Source organism: Cucumis melo, chromosome 6 (genome assembly GCF_025177605.1).
Source record: "Cucumis melo cultivar AY chromosome 6, USDA_Cmelo_AY_1.0, whole genome shotgun sequence".
In the NCBI taxonomy this organism is placed as follows: domain Eukaryota; kingdom Viridiplantae; phylum Streptophyta; class Magnoliopsida; order Cucurbitales; family Cucurbitaceae; genus Cucumis; species Cucumis melo.
This window is the reverse complement of record NC_066862.1, coordinates 20287355-20308176: the sequence shown is the minus strand read 5'-3', so window position 1 is coordinate 20308176 and position 20822 is coordinate 20287355. Positions and strand designations below refer to the sequence as shown.

General features: G+C 31.4%; 1 protein-coding gene across 1 annotated transcript; it reads left to right on the top strand.

The window, feature by feature from the left end:
* The first annotated feature begins 4556 nt into the window (after positions 1 to 4556).
* LOC103491889 (probable rhamnogalacturonate lyase B) lies at positions 4557 to 18542 on the top strand. Its single transcript, XM_051086232.1, has 17 exons — positions 4557 to 4683; positions 4825 to 4958; positions 6484 to 6559; positions 6664 to 6785; positions 6920 to 6970; positions 7296 to 7415; positions 7510 to 7629; positions 7707 to 7842; positions 11181 to 11351; positions 11454 to 11609; positions 11689 to 11795; positions 11875 to 11965; positions 16802 to 16943; positions 17026 to 17182; positions 17273 to 17389; positions 17477 to 17603; positions 18060 to 18542. Exons 2-17 carry the CDS (start codon positions 4840 to 4842, stop codon positions 18297 to 18299), a joined length of 2052 nt encoding a protein of 683 aa, XP_050942189.1. The 5' UTR covers positions 4557 to 4683; positions 4825 to 4839; the 3' UTR covers positions 18300 to 18542.
* Positions 18543 to 20822: the final 2280 nt, after the last annotated feature.

The window sequence follows — 20822 nt, the reverse complement described above, 5'->3', positions numbered from 1 at the left end:
ATGAAACTCTTAATAAAGATAAGTGATCTCCTCGTCAGGAGATTCGAAAATGGAAATATTGTGATTTTTTTGTGGATAATTGTCGACAGGTCAAGGTAGGTGTCAGAAGATAGCATATCTGCCTATCTTGTCTTTCAGGTGCTGGCAGATATTAACTATCGTCGTTGTATTTACATTGCTGAAAGTTATCCATAACTATCGGTGATTTACTTTTGGCGTCGAGAGATTATCTTCCGACGCTTTTCTACCGACTAAACTTCCGACGATTATTTGTACGTTGGCAACTCATTCGTCAACGCGTTTTCAGGTTTTTTACTGATTGTTTTGTCCGTTACAAAAAAAAAATTATTTTCCTTGTAGTGTGAATCATGACTTTTTCGAAATTGACTGAAGATCGGTCTTAAGAGTTACAATATTTGGTCGAGAATTGAAAAAATAGTGTTATTCGACTGTAGTCCATATATATACATCATGTGCAGTCACAAAAAGCAAGAGAAAGATTTCATGAACTCCACCCACATCTAAGATTAATGTAAAGAGGATTTTCTAAGAGTAATCTTTGAGGAAGATCTAAATTAATTTAGGAAAATTTTATTGGATAGCAATAAGAGAATAATTTCTAGCAATTATGATACATGCGTTACAAGATTTGCAAATATGTCAATTTTTAATCTCTAAAATATGATTATTCCTAAACTACCCTCATACATTCTTCTCTCTATTGATCATCTTCCTTTAATGCTTCTTCCACTTTCTCTTCTTCTTTGTAAACGTCCGTGTCATATTTGTATCTATAGTGAAAAATTAAACTAATAATGAAAATTTTCACAAACACCATTTTTCGGTTGGTTTTTTGTAGATTACACTAAAAAAGTAAAAACCAATGATAAAAAACTACCTTTCATTCAATCTTTGTTTTTGACATCTTCATCTCCTTCTTCTTCTTTTTTCACCATTTTCTTATTTATATTTTTTTATCATCATTATTTTTTGTTGAATCTCAGTTATTTCTTTAAATTTCTTTCAAATTGTTGTTTTCAAATATGACAAAATTCTCACTTTTTAAAATATTTTCCATCTTAAATTTGTTATTATTCTCGAACTATTCTTCAATAACTTATTTCTTCTCCATTTTTTAGTGTCCTAGTCATCTCATATTTCTTCTCCTAGTTTTTAAAGTCCTAATCATGATTTTTTCTCCTACATTGTATCAGTTTGTTATATCAGTGTTATGATGTACTTATATTATATGTATTAGTTGGTTGATATATTTACTACATAATTTTTTTTTCCAAATTTTATGCAATTATTGTAGTATTATTAAGTATATGAATGATATAACTTAGTGTATCAAACATATAATTAATATGTATCAAAGTGTACTAGTGAAGTATATTAAGTGTATAAGCAGAACCTCAAGTGTATCAAGTGTATTTTAATCAATCAAACCTATTAGTAAACATAGAAAAGTATACCAACAGTACATCAAGGGTATCAAACATATGAACTGCATCAAGTGTATTAAATCTGTCGAGTGTATTGGTGAAGTATAAAATGTTTATCAGTTTGATATAAAATGTTTATCAAGTGTATCAAACTTATTAAGTGTATAAAACTCATCAAGTGTATGAACAAACCATAACAAGTGTATCAATAATACAAAAAATGTATCAACAATACAACAAATGTATCATACTTAATGTATCAAGTGTATTTGCAAAGCTTAACAAATGTATCAACAACATATAAGTGTATCAAACCAATGATGTATATCATATGTTAATTAATTCATTAAGTGTATCAACAAAACCATAACAAGTGTATAAAAAACATATCAAGTATATCAACAACATATCAAGTGACCGTGAAAATGTTTATAATTCTAGATGTAGATTTGTAATTTTGTATTTTTCAAATCTAAAAGTGGTTATTATGGGCCTAATTTATCAAACTAAGTTTCTTATTTTTGCAAAGCCCTATTAATTTATGTATAATATTTATGAGTTAAATTTCAAGTTTTACACCATGTTAGTTAATAGAAATTTAGAGAAAGGTGTAAATTGATACACTTTAAATTCATACAACAACCTGAAAACTTTAAAGATGTATAAATTGATATTTGTTGGATCATTAAAATTTATATTTATTTTACACAACAATCTATTACAATTAATTTACTTATAATAATCATGAGTTTGAAGTTTAGATGCAATATTCACGAGTTAATAAAGATCTAAATTAATTTACGTCATATTAGTTAATAGAAATTTAGAGAAAGGATAAATCGATAGACTTAACAAAGTTTGTAGTTTAAATTCATACTCGTTATATTAGTTAAGAATTTGAATGGTTGCAACATCAAAAAATTATAAATTGATATTAATCCAAATTTTAATTTACAGATTATTAAAATTTATATTTATTTTACAAAACAATTTATTACTGTATTAGTGCATATGTTTGATTGTAACTAGCGATATAATTGAAAGGGATTTTCTTCTCTTTATTTTAAAGAAACAACATATTCACTAAAATATTTTTTTGTTGAGTTTTTTCCACAAACTTGAATTAAAGCGAGTTATCTAATATTTCTTTCATTTTCTGTTAAGTTTTATTTTTCTTCTTTCTTTTCCATAGTAATGACGCGTTAACTGATAGGTTATGATATTATGATTTTTCTATTTTCATTATATTAGGTTAGTTTAGAGGTATAATTTTTCCTTCTGTATCGACTCTCCCTCCCATGGTGATTAAATCTTTAAAAAGAAAAAGTAGAAAAAGTAGCAAGTATGGTGTGGTTGTGAATGGTTTGGGCAACAATTACTTCGGGCTGCGTTGTTTGTTTGTAGAAAAAAGTGCGTCACGGGCGCCACCCTTGGAGCTGCCACGAACAGCACTGCCACACCCATTGACCAATTACTGAGAGCCTTTGTTGCTTTACATGCCGCCGATGGTGGGGAAATCCAGATAGTGGGTAACAGCCTTTTCAAATTCTTTCCGAAAGAAACTTCCATAAACCCAAACAAATTCCCCTCCGAAACTGCAACCAACAACCAACAATTTATATTTTACCCATCCATTCTAAAAATACGTATAATTGTTGTGAAATTTTATTCATCCATCCATCCAAAATAATTTTAATCATAAATTTAAATCAATTAATTAATTTTAATTGCGTCTACTTACAATTATAAATCTATCATATTTATCGTTATTACGACTAATTTATGATTCTTAACTCAAAGCTAGCCATATAAACTAGCTTTTTAATTTAAATTTTGAAAACATTATAATTGTATATTGTATGAAGATTATTATTATTACTATTACTATTAATAGTATTTAATCAATTTTGGTAGAGATCAATAGTGAAAGACTAAATTCAAAATTTATTGAAAGTACGGTAACAAAAGTTGAACAATTTATAGTATAAAGACCAAAATTAAATCAACTTCAAAAATTCTAGATCTTTTTTATTATATATCTAGTATATTTGTAAATATTTTTTAAAAAAAATTGGAAGTTCATCACTAAATTCAATTAAAAATTTCAAATAGATATAAGCAAAAATAAGATTAATATATCATTTTAGTCTTTAAATTTGAGAAAGTTTCAGTTTTATCTATATACTGTCACTAAATATTGAATTTAGAAAAAGATAACAAAGTGAATAAAATATATACAATTGATACAAAATCAAGTATAGTTCATATTTGCCAATTAGTGATTTTTTGTGATGAAGTATAAATAGTTTGTGTTTTTATTGTGGTTAAAAAAAACTCATTTATATAGTTTTAGTTTACAATTAAATTTTGTAAAAAGAAAAATATTACCAATAAGTACTGTTAATAAAAATTAATTTTAAAGATTATATTTAAAGTTGATAAACTAAAATTATATATTTGAATGTTTAAAGAGTAAAATAGAGTAAGAAAATAGTGTTTTAACACAATCATAAGAAACGACCATTTTGTTGATGAGAAAGGAAATGAACGTATATAAAAAGCAGTCCCTAAAATGGGAAAAAGAATACAGAAAAAAGGGTAAGATTTCCCTTTTTTTTAAAAGAAAAAAAGAAAAGCTTGCGTTTGTGAAACGGTTACCCAACTCTATTGAAATTTGAAATGCAAAAATTTACATGTTTAGGCCCTTTTTTGGCTTAATGAAAACCAAATTCCAAAATTCAGTTACAATAATATAATCAACAATTTTTTTCATTTGAAGAGGTAGGCACAAATGTACAATTTTATTAATGCTAAATTAATCCAAAAGCCAAACCCAAAATTTGACCAATCGAACCAAACTAAAAAAGAAAAAAAAAGTCAAAAAAGACTCAAAACTTTGGTTTAATACCAAAACCCATAACCAATTAATGCGTTGAAATTCCAATAAAACTTTGGTAAAATAATAAAAATTTCAAAACATAGGAAAGAAAATACACAATTTCTTCTCATCTTCCCATTTACAAGAAATGGAAATCAATAATGTCTATGTCAGCTCAGACCTCAGCTATATATATACACAAATTCACGTGACAACATCAACAAAATTGTGAAGAAACCAAAAGAAAGAAAGAATCATAAAGAAAAGAAGTTTACTTCTTTTGGTTTGTAAGTCAGTCCATTATATTAAAGAGAGAATTAAAAACGCTTTTACTGTAGCTAACTGCTTTCCATAACAGAGGTAATTAAATCACTACTCTCTCAATTTCATCATCTTCTTCTTAAGTCTCCTATGGAATAATTGAAAATTCTTGTTTAATATTATATTTAAATTAAAGCTTCTCCTTTTTCATTTTTCTTCCGCCACTTTATTTCATTTCAGGTTTAGTTTCTTAAAATGAAGAAGCCATCGGTTAATTTGACCGTTTGCTTCATAGCTGTGGTTGTCGTCGTTGTCTCCTTCTTCTTCTTCTGTCTCGGTCACAATGGCTATCGGATTCGGACATCACCGGTCAGGTAATTAACTAAGTTCTTCATTCTACATTTTTTAAAAATTTATCAAATATATAAAAAAATTATATTAATTGAAGTTTGAATTGGTGGAGTCTGGCACTTAGCAAGATAAATGCATGCAGAGCTAAACAAGAGGTTGAGGATGATGTGATTCAATATAGTTTTTTTTTTTTTTTTTTTTAGTTTAATTTATTATTATATTGTTCTTTTGGCTTTGTACCCACATTGTCACGGGACTAACTTCTTGTTGCTGAATCGTGTAGTTAAAATGTTTTCTTCTTTTTCTTTTTTCTTTTTTCTTTTTTCTTTTTTTCTTTTTTTATTTTTAACGTTTCGACCAATGAAAACTGAACAAGTGCCCAGGGAGAGAGTTTTACTGTTCCTTGTGGATGAGAAATTGTCTGATCTAAGTGTGAAGATTTAATTTCTATATGAGAGAAAAATACCTAAATTTTTGGGCAATGATACATCTTGTCTATTTTCATGTGTAATTACAAAAAAGGTTGTTGAAATTAGTAAAATAGACCAAATATTTACAAGTGGTGTAAATATATATTGAAAAAAACCCCTTCAAGAAATAATCCACGAAATACGTAAATAGTAAATTAATAAATTATATTTAATAACGCGTCAAAGGTAAATGAGTGTAGTAGTAAAATGACTAAAAGTTTTTGGGTGCAGCTTAAGGTTTTTTTTATTTATTTTTTTTATTTGGTTTCAAAGCTTTTTAATAGTATTTTAAGATTGTTGTTGAATAATTTTTTTTTTTTAAAGAAAAATTATAAGTTCTCACGGGACGAAGTTGTTTTTTCTGGTTTATCTGCTTTTTTGGCTATCTAATGGAATTTGAGTGCCACCTGGCAAAGCCAAATTACACGTGTTGTTCCCCAACCCCACTATCCACGGTAAAATAAAACCAAATTAACACACACTGCTGTGTTGCGGAAATGACTCACTATTTTGGAAAGGAAATAAACTTTTTTCTAGTTTCAGTTACTTCTTTTCTAAATGACTTCAGTTTGTGTAGGTTACCATATCTTTCTTTTCAAAAAGATTTCACATGGTAATTTGTTGTTTAAAATTTAAACATAGAGTATGAAGGATGTATTACGAGTACATACTCTTATGTTTTTCAATAATTTACAAACCTACTATATGCATTACAAGTTAACTATCACCCGGTATAAACTTGAAAATTATTAATGATGATCTTATATTAAAAATTAATTATCACACACTAAGAGATTGTATCACCTTTAATTTAAAAGATTCAATAATATATTCCTCTTATAATTACTTAAGTTTTCGGACAAAACCTTATATTTATATACATGTTAAAGAACTCAATATAATGATCTCATAATATTTATGTTTTAGTGCGTGTACTCTAAAGTATTGCGAATATATAAAGAAAGTTAAAAAAAAATTAATTAAACAAATATTAAAAATACAATTAGGAGGGCTACCCTTTTATTTGGCGTGATTTTATTTTCCAAAAGTGTGAAATTCACGGGTTTCCTCCTTGTAGGAGATACCTAAGGGACATAGACATCAACAATTCTTCGAGACTATTCAATGTAACACTACAAAGAAAAGGTGGATATGTAAGTAATTAATTAGTACAAATTTAATTTGGATTTCTATGTAGTTCCCTTCTAAACTATTATTTTTGGATTAAATAACTATAAATATGATATTGTTATTTTAGGTTATAATGGACAATGGCATTGTCCAAGTTACTCTTTCAACTCCCGATGGCGACGTGGTTGGATTGAGCTACAATGGAATCCCCAACATTCTCGAAACCAAAAACGAAGAGCAAAACAGAGGGTATAATTATCAATTTATAATAATAATAATAATAATAATAATAATAATAATACAAATCAGTCCTAGAATTATCAAATTCATGTATTAATATTTCTATTAAACAAAAACTACTGTCCCAAATACTTTGTTTACAGCTACTGGGACGCCGTATGGAACAACCCAGACGAACCCATTGCCACGGACAGGTATAAAAACCAACGGTTAAAAGTTTAATTCGGTAATCATATTGTTTCTTGTTTTTTAAAATTAAACAGATTTCCTTTGCCTTTTACAATAATTTACATTTTTATCCCCTACAATGAGATTTTAAAAGTTTTTTTTTTTTTTTTATCATTTTTAAATATAGCAAAAAAAAAATTATTTACTAAAAAAAATAGAAAAATTTATAGTCGATTCCATTTTTTTTCCTATATTTTATAAATAGTTTATATCTATAGGATTTTTTTTTTTTTGTTATAGTTTTCACCCAGTTTTTAAACCATATATTATTATTTTGAATTTGTTGGTTAGATTAAAAGGAGAGAGTTATGAAGTGATAATAGGGAACGAGGAGCAACTAGAAATATCGTTTAACAAAACATGGAGTTCTGGAGTTGGGAATGAGACGGTGCCTGTAAATGTGGACAAAAGGTGAGGAATTACACAACTATATATTAACAATTTAATAGAAAGCAAAGTGAGGTGGCTTATATATTGGTTTGGTTAACTATTGTGGTTTTTTCAGATACGTATTGCTGAGAGGAAGCTCTGGGTTTTATAGTTATGGGATATTCGAGAGGCCCACTGGGTGGCCCCAGATTGAAATGGATCAAGTTAGAATTGTTTTTAAGCTTCAAAGCCAAATGTATAGCAAATTAAATCTTAAGACCACCTTTTTCTTTTCTTTTCTTTTTCTAGTGTATAAAATTGATTTGTTGATAGGTTTGATTATATGGCTGTGTCGGACGATAGGCAGAGAGTGATGCCCACAATGCTAGACCGTGAAAATGGTGAGCCATTGGCTTTTCCCGAGGCTGTTCTTTTGACTAATCCTTCCAATGAAGAGCTCAGAGGAGAGGTATATTTACCATTTAACCTTCCTTCTATTTATGTTTTTTTTTTCCTAAGAGTACAATCGAAGTTTTGGAGAATTTGAACCACATTACTTGTGGTTGTTAATGAAAAAACATCAAGTGAATCTAACACATAATACAATGTCTAACACGATGTCACTGACAGTATGTATGACAAGAGGATTGTTATAAAAGCAAACATAAAAAATAATGACACAAAGATTAATAATCCAAGTTCGGTGCGAAATCACCTACATTTGAAGGTTGTGTGTTTGGTGGAATAAAACTTTACATAAAGACTTTTAGCAATTATAGCGAAAATACGTTTATCTAATAGATTCACTCTTTAGTGACTCACACATAGCTTCCTCCTCAGTTTTCAACCGAGGCTCCTTCTAAGTTTGAGTTCATCTCATCTCCACAACAATGTTTCCTTGTCAAACTTTGTATGAGATCTTCTCAATACAATATGCTTAGATTTTCCTTAAGAGTGAGATTCCCTCACATTTATCATATTTAGACTCTTTCTAAATACAATATCAATAACTAACTCCTCTTGAGTTCTACAATGACTATTAAACCAAAATCATCAGTGACAAGCACAAAGATTTTCAATATCGTACATGAAGGTTGAGGTTAGACAAACCCTAAGTTCAAAATATTCAATGCACAAACTTTACTAATAAGTCGGCTAATTAACCTTAAAATTGAATAAAAGTACCATATAAAAAAAAAAAGAGAATAAAAACATGTTTTTTTAAAACCATCGATCTATATATTTTAACAATTATATGAAAAAAGGTACGTACTCTCTTCGTTTCCAAGTTGGTGTGTATTTCGAAACGGTAAGATGAACACTTTTCAAATGGACAGAAAACGAAATTGAAGAAAATCAAAAGAAAGGAGGTAGGGAGAGAGTGTTGAGAGGGAAAAAAAGAAATGAATGCAATATCAAAAAATAGAAAGGAAAAGAATCCACGTCAGATTCTATCATACAAAACTAACATACTTTTTGACAAATTGTTTAAATACTTTTTCTCGGTCCATTTCAACAAGATTAAATTTAGTTAGAAACTTTATTTTTTTAACATATCAATTATTTCGAATCTTCTCGTTACCTTATGTCATGTTATCCTCTAAAAATGGGGTAAAAAATTCAAATGTTATGTAATCTTTCCAAAATTTTTCATAATTTAAAAACCACTCTATCAAATATTATACAATATGGAGAAATTTAAAAAAATGACTGATAAAATTTTAGATAATTCGTAGAAATTTGTGTAAATATAAATCGTAAATAACATTTGCAAGATTTTATATAATATTTGAGGAATATTTGAATAGAAAATTCAGTGGGTGGTAAGGGTTGGTTAAAATATAATTTCGGAGAGATTGCATATAATTTGAAAAAATTATGTGAATCTCAATGTTAATTCTGGTCAAAATAATACCAAGACTCTCGTGATTTGGGATTTTTCGGTGAAATGTCGTGCTAGATTAATGCCAAGGTTCTATATATTTTTCAAAGTTTATCTGCGAAATTTGATATTTTTCAAAATTAAAAAAAATGATATTTTCCAAAATTTAAAAGTGTTGAAATTTTTAGAATATCTATTTTTGATAATTGAATAACTCATTTGAAAATTGGATCGTTTTCATAAATATAACAAACGAAAAAAATATTTATGTTCCATATAATAAAATCAAAATGTTTGACCTTATTTTCCAACTCTTTCTTCTTAATTTTTCTTTATCTTTCTATTGTTTTTCTTCTTCTACAAATTTTCAGAATAAATGCCGAACAAAAATCGTTGGGATATTGGTATACAATCAAATCTAACAAATATAAAAATCTTGAAAAAAACACTAGTACACGATTATTTAGATCTTGTAACCAAATCTAAATAATCGTGTAACAAAAAATTAAAAAAAAAAACTAGGACATTGGTACTTAGGCTTGAATAGATCGCGTAGCCAAATCTACAAATCTAAATAATTATGGGCAAAGAATCTATTCAAATCTAAACGACCAAATAATTTTGAAAAAACGTTAGATATTGGTTTAGATTTGGATAGTCCTGATCCAAATCTAAACTACCGAATATATTACGTGCCGGAATAAATTTACGTGTTGACCGAGACTTTTTTGATATTTTTTATTGTGGACATGTGGTTTTTTCGTTTTCGAAATTGTTTTGGTGTAAAGATATATTTATGAAAACTAACCTTGAAAATTTGGAAATTCCTATTATTTTATGACATAAAACAAAAAAAATTGCTATTGAAACATCATGTTATAACTTGATATAATATTTAGCAAAGATAACTGAATTTGGAGAAATTTTGGAGAGATAAGATTTAGCATAAGATTCGTAAAGATTACACAAAAAAAATTAGCAAAATTTCGATGGATAAGTTAGAAAGAATAAAAATTCTAACCAAGTCTAGGTATCGATTGGACCCAAGATGAATTGAGAAATAAGTATTTGAATGACTTTTATAAAAGTATTTGCATATGGTGAAACTTCATATGCACCATTTCTGACAATTTCCCATTACTCTTCAATTCCGAAGCTTTGGAGAATGTATTAACCAAAATTTTAAAACTTTTAAGGGGTTTTTTGAACGTAAAAAAGAGAGCTAAATTATTTACAAATGCTAACAAAATTTTCTATATTCCTTACGATCCATATAGATTGTGAGGGACTCTATCAACATCTTAGGGCGGTAGAAACTGATACAAAATTATCATTTACAACGTTGATAGAAGTTTATAGTGATAAAATCTAATAGAAGTCTATCATGAAAGATACAGATAGAAATCTATTTAAAAATAAGACACAATTGTTTAGTGAATAAAGTTTGAGGGCTACAATTATAAACAAATTTAAAAATACAGGAATGAGATCGCTAACCACTAAAATTCATTGTCTAAATGCATAATTTCATTATTTCACAAAAAGAAAGAAAAACTCATAGGTAAGGATCTTCTTGAAACAAAGGTTAATTTGTTGAAACATTTAAAAATTCAGGTAACCAACTAATGATTCAGAGGTAGGTTTGCTTTGCTGTTTAACTAAAATTAACAAGACTTTACATGATTTTGAATTAATAACTCTTTTCCTAGAGTTTCTTTTACAAAAGTTTAATATATATATATATATATATATATATATATATATATATATATATATATTTTAAATAAACACAATTTAGACGGTTTCAATGTTGGATTGAATCGAACGAATTGATTGATTCAAAAAATATCAAAAGTGGAAGTTACGTTCTTCTACAGCAGACCATTGATGAGAATGTTGAGTGATGTGAGGCACTGTGAATTCAGGTGGATGACAAGTACCAATACTCAACAGAGGACAAGGACAACCAAGTTCACGGCTGGATCTGCAGTGATCCGCCGGTGGGATTCTGGATGATCACTCCCACCGACGAGTTCCGGGTTGCCGGTCCGGTCAAGCAGGATCTCACCTCCCATGCCGGCCCCATCACTCTCTCCGTAAGTCGTCTCCCCATCTAAGCCGTAACCATCTCCAACCAAACCAAAACACACCCACCAACTGTTTGTGACAATGCCTTCACTCCGAATTATGCACCACAGATGTTCGTTAGCACTCACTACGCTGGAAAGGATATTGGCATGAGATTTGCAGCTGGAGAGCCCTGGAAGAAGGTCTTCGGCCCTGTCTTTGTTTATCTCAACTCTGTTTCCCCTGAAGAGGATTCTCTATCCCTCTGGGAAGATGCCAAACAACAGGTCCTTAATTTCCTCCCTCTATCTCTTTTTGATTATGGAGTTGGAGTAACTTCAAATAATGTGCATCAATTTTCTACAGTTGGCAATAGAAATCAACGACTGGCCCTATACTTTTCCTCAATCAGAAGACTTCCCTTCTTCTGCACAAAGAGGGAGCGTCACAGGCCAGTTATTAGTTCGTGATGGGTATTTCTCTGTCTTTCTCTGTGTGCTTAAATTCAAAACATTTTTAATTAAAAATGCATATGCTTATGGTTTCCACCAGGTACATCAGTAGCCGACTTATGCGGGCGAGTAATGCCTTCGTTGGATTGGCATTGCCTGGTCCTGTTGGATCTTGGCAGACGGAAAGCAAGGTAATCAGTTTTTGAATTCTCTCTTGAATTTTGTGTAACAATTTTGATAGTTTATTATATTATTTGAAGTAATTTCTCCAAAACTATTCTTTGGTATCTATTGGTGGATGATTAACTTCCGGATGTGGCTTATTATTATTAGCTAAAGAACGTTATTTCAATCTCTCATAATAACTTCTCTCAGTAATATTGATGTGAAAATGAGAAGTGTATGTGAATATAAACCACCGTTTGACCAACCAGGGTACTAAGCTAACCACAGTAAAGGTAATTACAATCAGTTACACAATCAGTAAACATTACAACAATATCTAATACCCCTCAAGATGGACGATGAAGATTATGAATACCCATCTTGGAATGGTCATAAAATTTTTAAGCTATGGAGCAGACAAACATTTAGCAAACATATAAGCAAGTTGAGAAGGAGAGCGGACTGGAAGCAATTGCAGAACAACTTGAACGGTCAAATCTCAAACAAAATGGTAGTTAATCTTGATATTAGTGTGGAAAATTGGCGTGATTAGCAAAATATATAATAGCTTTTGCTTGATTTTCACAACAGACAAACGCAATATGTCGATAAGAAACCTATATATCAATAAGCAAAGAGTTAAACCATTGGATCTCACTAGTGACAGAGGCAAGAGATCGATACTCTACCTCAAAAGAAGAACGAGAAACTGTGACGTGCTTCTTTGACTTTCATAAAATCAAAGATTCACCAAGAAAGAGTGAAAACCGGTAAAAGATCTTCTAGTATTTGGATAAGTTCCCCGATTAGAAGCCACAAAAGCTTTGGTTGAAACAATAGTTGGGCGAATTAAAATGCCTTGTCCGATGGTGCCCTTCAAGTATCTAAGCAAATTGTGTATAACAGAAAGATGATCAGAACGTGGCATATTTACATATTGACTTAATTTGTGAACAGGAAAAGAACTATCTGGTTGAGAAATTTGAGGATGAAGATGATGATACGAGAAGCATCCTCATCATGTAATAAATCACAGGCTTTGCAGCCAAAAGACCTGAACCTTTCAAAATTTGAGTAATACTTTAGGTAACTATATGCCATCAGAAATTGAAAACAAGTCCCAAAAACATATTTCTGAAATTTTGGAATGTGGTTCTTTCAAACAATATCTAGATGCCACACAACTTGTCCTAGCAATCAGAGAAAAAACAATAAAAGCCAGGAGTTGGTAACCTAGTTGGGTGATAGAATACCTACATCTAAGGGGTAGTTTGCCTAGGAAAGATCACTAATATAATCCAGTTAAGCGATTACAACACTGTATTTATCTATAAATAATGAAGATGACAGTCACAATTGTAGAGCCTAACACATCTAGAGACCTAGACTCCCCCTAGATGTGAAACTCCCTCTCTTAGTATCCCTCAAGTATATGCATATTAGTGACGTAAAACTTAGACTCCCTCTCTTGTATGTACTCCCTCACACTTGAAGTTATCTTTCCTCCTTTTTCTTGTGTACTTTCTTCACTTGTAAACTTGGGCCCCCTCTAAGTATATGAGAACCCTCTTCTCATAGGAACATATCTTAGGATTCTCCAAGGTTGAGAAGTCATTCTCGAATGATTCGACTTTAGGCTCCCCCTAAACCTGTGCATTGCTTCTTAAAAATGATGTAATCTTAGTAAAATCAACACACTGAATTTGTCGCCACACCCAAAGAAAACTCTCTGCTTCTAACACAGCACAGTATCGGAAGAAATTTGTCAAACCTTTGTTGTCAAACACACAAAACAATATGTGGAACAACTCTAGCAAAGGAGGCTTCATCCTTAGTCTTCTTTCATCAAGGAATGATCAAGAGGTTGAGGATGAGGTTCTGCAGACTTTTACTAATCTTTATAGCCCAGTTGTGGAAGTTGTTTGTTGAAGGTATTGATTGGAACCCCATTTCAAACAGGGAGGATAAGAGCTTGTGGCCCCTTTCACCTTAGAAGAAATCAAAAAGGCAGTTTTTGGAAGTGATAGGAACAAGTCCTTGGGTCTTGACAGTTTCTCTATGGCTTTTTTCTAGAACAATTGGGATTTGATCAAGGGAGATTTGGAGGGGATCTTCAGAGAGTTTTTGAAAGAGGCATCTTGAACCTATCTATGGTGGAAGCCTTTGTGTCTTATTTTGAAGAAGGAGAATACCAATAGGGTGAAGGAATTCAGATCCATCAGTCTCATTACCAATGTCTACCTCGCTAATCAGATGCCCTCCACCGTCTCTGAGGCAAGAGGAGCTTTCCTTACTAGGAGGCAAATTCTTGATCAAGCTCTTATAGCCGATCAGGCCATTGAGGATTGTCATACAAAGAAGGGAATCATTCTTAAACTTGATTTCAAAAAGGTGCATGATCATGTTGATTGGGATTTTCTGGATAAGGCGTTAACGAAGAAAGATTTTGGGTACAAATGGAGAATGAGGATGTGAGGTTGTGTCAGGTATGTGAAGTACTCAATTCTCATTAATGGAATCCTAAAGGGTCGATTCAGGCTTCTAGAGCCCTAAGACAAGGAGATCCTTTGTCCCCCTTCTGTTCTTATTTGTAGAGGATGTTTTGAGTTGATTTATTTTAAAAGGGTGGGAGAGAGTTTAATCGAGCCTTTTAGGGTTGGACTAGATGGGGTAGCTTTGTCAAATTTTCAGATTGCAGATCATTCGATGTTGTTCTGGTCGGGTAAGGAGGAGTCCTTTCTGATCCTTAATCATATAGTGGGATTCTTCGAGTCCATGTTAGGCCTTAAAATGAACAGGAGCAAGTGTCAAATTCTGGGCATTGTAAGTGATCAGGATAAGATGAGGAGATGGGCGGAGGTGTTTGGTCGTGAGATTGGTTCTTTTCCTTCCTCACATCTCGACCTCTTCCTGGGAGGTAACTTGAGAGCCACGTTTTTTTGGGATCTATCTCTAAGACGATCTGAAAAAGGCTAGCTTAGTGGAAGAATAGTTCTCCAAAGCAGAAAAGCTTACTTTGATAAGATCAATGCTTAGTGGTATTCCCGTGTATTTTTTTTCCTTTTTAAGGTGCCTAGCTTGGTTTGTAAGTGCTTGAAGAAGTGTTTGAGAGACTTTCTTTAGGAAAGAGGGGAGGAAGAGGAGGGTTCTCACTTGGTCAGTTGGGAGGCATTGGGACGCCTTAAGGAGGGTTGGAAATTGGCAACCAAAGGATTCGAAATAGAGCCATCTTGGTTAAGTGGCATTGGCGTTTTCCCCTTGAGCCTAAATCTTTGTGGCATCGGATTATTAAACATGAAAATCATCCTTTTGATTGGGTGGAGAAAGGCATACACTGAAATATGTGGAAAGATATTTCATTTGAGCTTTCCACTTTCTGATTTCGTTCATTGTAGTGTGGGGGATGGTAGGCTTATTTTTGGAAAGATCCTTGGATGGGAGACGGTTCTTTTTCTTCTACTTTTCCACATTTTTATCATTCGTTTTCCTTCAAAAATCATCTGATCTGGGATCTTTTGAGTGTCCAGGAGTTCTGTCTTTTTTTTTTTTTTTTTTTTTTTTTGTTTGTTTTAGTTGTCATTTGACCAAAGGGAGATGACAAAGGTTGTTAATCTCCTTTTCCTTTAGAAAAGTGGCATGTTTAGGTTGGAGAGGAGGGATGTTTGTATTTGGAGTCCAAACCTCAGTGAATTCTTTTCTTGTAACTCCTTTGCACAATTGGTAAATCTGAAGTCCAGTACACTATTTGATCTAACCAGTACACTATTTGATCTATCACGAAGTTCGTCCCAGATTCTCTTCACTGATCTAGAGGGAAAGGAGAGTAGCAACCTTCGTAGTCTCCCTTTGGTCACATTCCTTATTGAATTAGGTTTTATGATATTACCTTTGATAAAAGCTGATTTATTTTTGCCAGAAATTGCCATCATCATGGCTCTACTCTAAGAATAGTAATTACTCACTCCAATTAGCGGTGGAGTAACCAAAACAGAAGTTGGAGCAAATTAGTGAAATAGAAGGTAAGGTACGGATGGATTCAATTGAGCAGTCATAGTTGAAGTCAATTGAGAAGGTGTGAAATCTGGAGAAGTCATCATCGATGTTGAATTGTCTAATTCTTGATCTGCCATGGACAACTAGAATCAAGAAGAAAGATGAAAATGGAAATCAAGAAGATGAAGAGCCCTGAAGATCCACTTGAAGATTGAGAGAATCACGCGAGAAAATGAGGAATTATCTCTCTGATTTCACATTGCAATCTCACATAATTAACTTCTCTCAATAACTTTGATATGAAGATACAAAGTGTATATAAATATAAACCACAGTTTGACTAACCAGACTACCAAGTCTTAAAAGAAAAAAGAAAAAGAAAAAAAAAACCAGAGCACTAAGCTAACCATACTATAGTAAGGGTAACACAATTAATTACACAATCATTAAACATTACAACTAAATCTAGTAAACCTTAGTAGGTCAAGGTTCATTTCATTATTATATATTTAACACAGACCAATGCACGTAAACCAGGTCAAAACTTATGCAAAAATTTTACATCCAAGTTTTGTCTCCATATAATTAGAAACAATATGGACTCCATGAAATAATAGGTCATTTTTTTTAGCATAACTAAATTCGTTGATATTTTCCCAGCACAATTATTTAATACTCACAGTTAACTCATCTAAAGAAGGTGAGCATCTTCCAGACGGTTTGCTCAGAAATGATAAAATTTCAAACTATAGGGAATCAAATGGAATGGAAACTTAAACTATGTTCTGACCTAATTTATACTTCCAAACTCTTCAAAAAGAGTTCTCAAACGAAGATGTGCTGTATTTCTTACACTTAAATTCTTTCAGGGCTATCAGTTCTGGACTCAAGCTGACAATCACGGCAACTTCTTAATCAAGAACATCCGAGTTGGGGTTTACAATCTGTATGCTTTTGTCCCTGGCTTCATTGGAGACTACAAATACAAGGCAAACATTACAATCGAGTTTGGTAATAAATAACTTACCCTTAACCACATTTCATAAAAAATAAAATCAAACTGAACCAAACCAACCAACTCTTCATTCTGTAGGGTCTGAAATCAACTTGGATGTAATGGTGTTTGATCCACCGAGACAAGGCCCTACCCTCTGGGAAATTGGCTTTCCCGATCGCACTGCAGCGGAGTTTTATGTGCCTGACCCTTATCCAACTCTCATGAATAAACTATACAACAACCATGCTGACAAGTTTGTTTTAATGTTTTTCAAGCTATTTTGTTTGTCTCAATGAACATTAGATTTATTTAATGATGTTGAAAATTTGGCTTTGATTAAAAGGTTCAGACAGTATGGCTTGTGGGAACGTTATGCGGCTATTTATCCAAATAATGATCTTGTGTTTACTGTTGGTGTCGATGATTATACAGTGGACTGGTTCTATGCTCATGTTAACCGGTAAGTTATGGCTGGTTGGTCGACAATTTTGTTTTTGGTTTCATGTTTTCGCCCTTTCTTTACATCTGACTAGGGTTTTCTATTCAGGAATGTGGGGAATCAAACATATGAAGCGACCACTTGGGAGATCAGATTTTTTTTGCAATCTGTGAACCAAACAGCAAATTACACACTGCAAATTGCATTAGCATCTGCTGCTGAGTGCGAATTACAGGTATGAGCTTGTGTGCTGATTTTTTTTCAATGGAAAACTTTTTCCTACTGAACATAAAAACGTCATTTCACATTATTGATTTTTATTCTTGAAAACTTACAGATGCTTGTGATGATAAGTTTCTTAAGTCGTTTGTACATGGTAAATCAAGCATAACATTTTATAGAAAATTAAGGATTAAAACAATGTCATAAAGGTTGAAAGGTCGTGCCTATCTTACGTACGCTAAATATAATAAAAAATTAGCGACGAAATATTTATTCAAACTCGAGAGATCTTAAACTATAATGTTTGAACAAAAAAAGAATAGCTTTGAATACTAATTTAAGGCTGTAAAAACTTGCAACTCCAACCAACAAAACAAGCCTAGGTTTAGTTCTTTAACATGGTTTCACGTCTGCATTCTCTGGAGAAGATTAATTTCAACTAATACTCTGTTACTTTGTCAATTTGAAGGTTCGATTAAACAATCGAGAATCAGAGCAGTCTGCTTTTTCGACAGGTAGGATTGGAAAGGACAACGCAATTGCAAGGCATGGCATTCACGGACTTTACTGGTTATACTCCATACCTTTCCCTGGCGACCAATTTCTGCAAGGAAACAACTCCATCTATCTCACTCAGGCAAGAAGCGAAAGCCCTTTCGAAGGTCTCATGTACGACTACATTCGACTGGAAGCTCCACCTCTTACATGATTCAATCCTGAACAGTCCTTTACAATTTTTTACTGAGCTTGCTAATTACATATAGGATCAAAGAAAATTAATTAGCACAAAAACCACAGAAATTTAGTAAATAGAACTACAGGAATTAGTTTAGTTGGTAAATGTGGCCCTTTACCATTATCTAAATATACCATTTCGTTTAGAACATCTCGATGCTAAAATTGTATTCTGTTCCATACAAAGCTCTTAATCAAAATTCATTTTTTTGTTGTCGCTGTGTATGTGGTACCTCATTCTCCTAACTTTTGTCGTTACGACGTATGCTCATATGAAATGATTTTATCTAACATCTAGATCATATTCCTGTGGAGAATTTGACAGTACCATTAAATTCTTCGGATAGCAAAGGGGCAATGACATATTTGACAAAAAAAAAATTTAGGAAACTAGGTGTCCATAGTTCAAGGTTTAATTTCTTTTCCTCTCTCTCTCTCTCTCTCTCTTTTTTTTTTTTTTGTAAAAGTAGCAAAATTGGTTGTCCTATCCAATTTGAAAGTGGAATTGAAACCCAAGAGTCAAAAATAACTTCATTGATTAACGGACTTTGACGTTAAATTTGATTGCTGTGTGATTATCAATTTAATTACTTTCTATTTTTTTTTTCAATTTTAATTAGCCTTCTAATCGTCATCTGTTTATTGTTTTTCATTGTTATTTTTTATAATCTTCTAATTTTCATCTTATTAGCTTTTACTATTTAACATGTTTAATTGCTATTTGATATTGATTATTGTGTAGTTGTTAGGTATATTTATTTATAATCTAATGATTGTTTGATTGTTATTTGAAATAGATCGTTAATGATACCAATATTTATTTGATTACTATCTAATACTTACGATAATGAATATTGTTTGATATTGTCATCTCATCTTATATCGAAACGAAGTTTCTTTTAAAGAAAAATTGTAGATCATATTTTTGATTGATAATATATTGAATAAAGTTGTCTATACTTTATGTTAGACTTCACCGATGAAAATACATAATATTTTATGAAATATTAATCATATGACAATCAACTAGAAATCAAACGGAGATCAGATCAATCTAGCCATATTCGATTCTCTATGCTTAAATAGTCCACTTGTACTTCTAATTCCCATTTTAATTTTCATGTCTTGTATAACATATTTGGATATATTATTAGCAATCAATACTGGATACAATCCAACTATGAGATTAAAAGAATTCGTTGGATCAGAAAAAATACAAGAGGTCTTTTCAAAAATATAAAAAAGCGGAAAATATTTACACTCTAGTGAACAATTCAAAAATTGGAAAAAGCCCAAAGGCCCACCGTGTAAAATACTAAAAATGCCCCATCAATCACGCCGTCAATAATGCACCCGTAATATATTTGCGATCGTTTAGATTTGGTTATTGTTTGATATGCGATCGTTTAGATATGGTTACAATTTATACGCGATCGCTTAAATATGGTTCAATATATACGCAATCGTTTAGATATGGTTCAATATATACGCAATTGTTTAGATATGACTGTAATTTATACGCGATCGTTTAGATACAACGTGATCGTTTAAATGTGGCTACAATTTATCTTTTCAATCCCATCGTTTAATTTTGTTACATGATCGTTTAGATTTGGAGACCCAAATCTAAAGGATTTTTTTTTAAAAAAATTTGTTACATGATTTTTTTAATTCTTTTGGTACACGATCATTTAGATTTCTTTACACGATCGTTTAGATTTATTTACACGATCGTTTACTTTTTTTACACAATCGTTTACATTTGGCTACTCCAATCCAAATGATTTTTTTTCAAGATTTTTTATACACAATCTTTTATTTTTTTTTACACGATCGTTTACTTTTTTAAACGTCTGCTTACATCTGGCTAGTCCAATCTAAATGATTTTTTTTCAAGATTCTTTATACACGATCTTTTAGATTTTGCTATTTTGTTGTACACAATCTTATACACAGACGTTTAGATTTGGTTACCCAAATGTAAACGCGTAAAAGAAAAAAAGAAAGACGATGGAAAGAAATCACAGCGAAAAAAAAAAGAGGAAAAGTAGAAAGACGATGGAAAGAAATCAAAGTGAAAAAAAATGAAGAGGAAAAGAAGAAAAACGATGGAAAGATTAAACGACATAAATAAAGAATTGAAAAATAAGAAAGATGATGGAAAGAAATCGCATAAAAGAAAAAGAGAAAAGAAGAAAGACGAAATCACAGGGGAAGACGGGGAAGACGAAATAACAAGAGGAAGACGAATCGCGAGAAAGAAAAGAAAGATGGAAGGGCAAACCTGAAATATTTAAAAAATGGCTTACCTTACGAGCTTTGTTGGCTGTAAATAGTTTATAGTTTTGTTACATTTATACAAGTTAGTATACATGATTATTTATTGTTGATACCTAATTGACATACTTTAAACAACTAACACAGTCCAAGGATACATTAAAAAACTACCAAAACAATACAGATGTTGTACTCACATCACATGAAACATCATAACAAT

Bases quoted from the DNA above. Each gene is read 5' to 3' on its own strand.
- LOC103491889 (XM_051086232.1), top strand. From the start codon at position 4,840: ATGAAGAAGCCATCGGTTAATTTGACCGTTTGCTTCATAGCTGTGGTT. The intron at 6,560-6,663 runs GTAAGTAATTAA...TTGTTATTTTAG, and splicing joins TACAAAGAAAAGGTGGATAT to GTTATAATGGACAATGGCAT. The intron at 7,416-7,509 runs GTGAGGAATTAC...TGGTTTTTTCAG, and splicing joins CCTGTAAATGTGGACAAAAG to ATACGTATTGCTGAGAGGAA.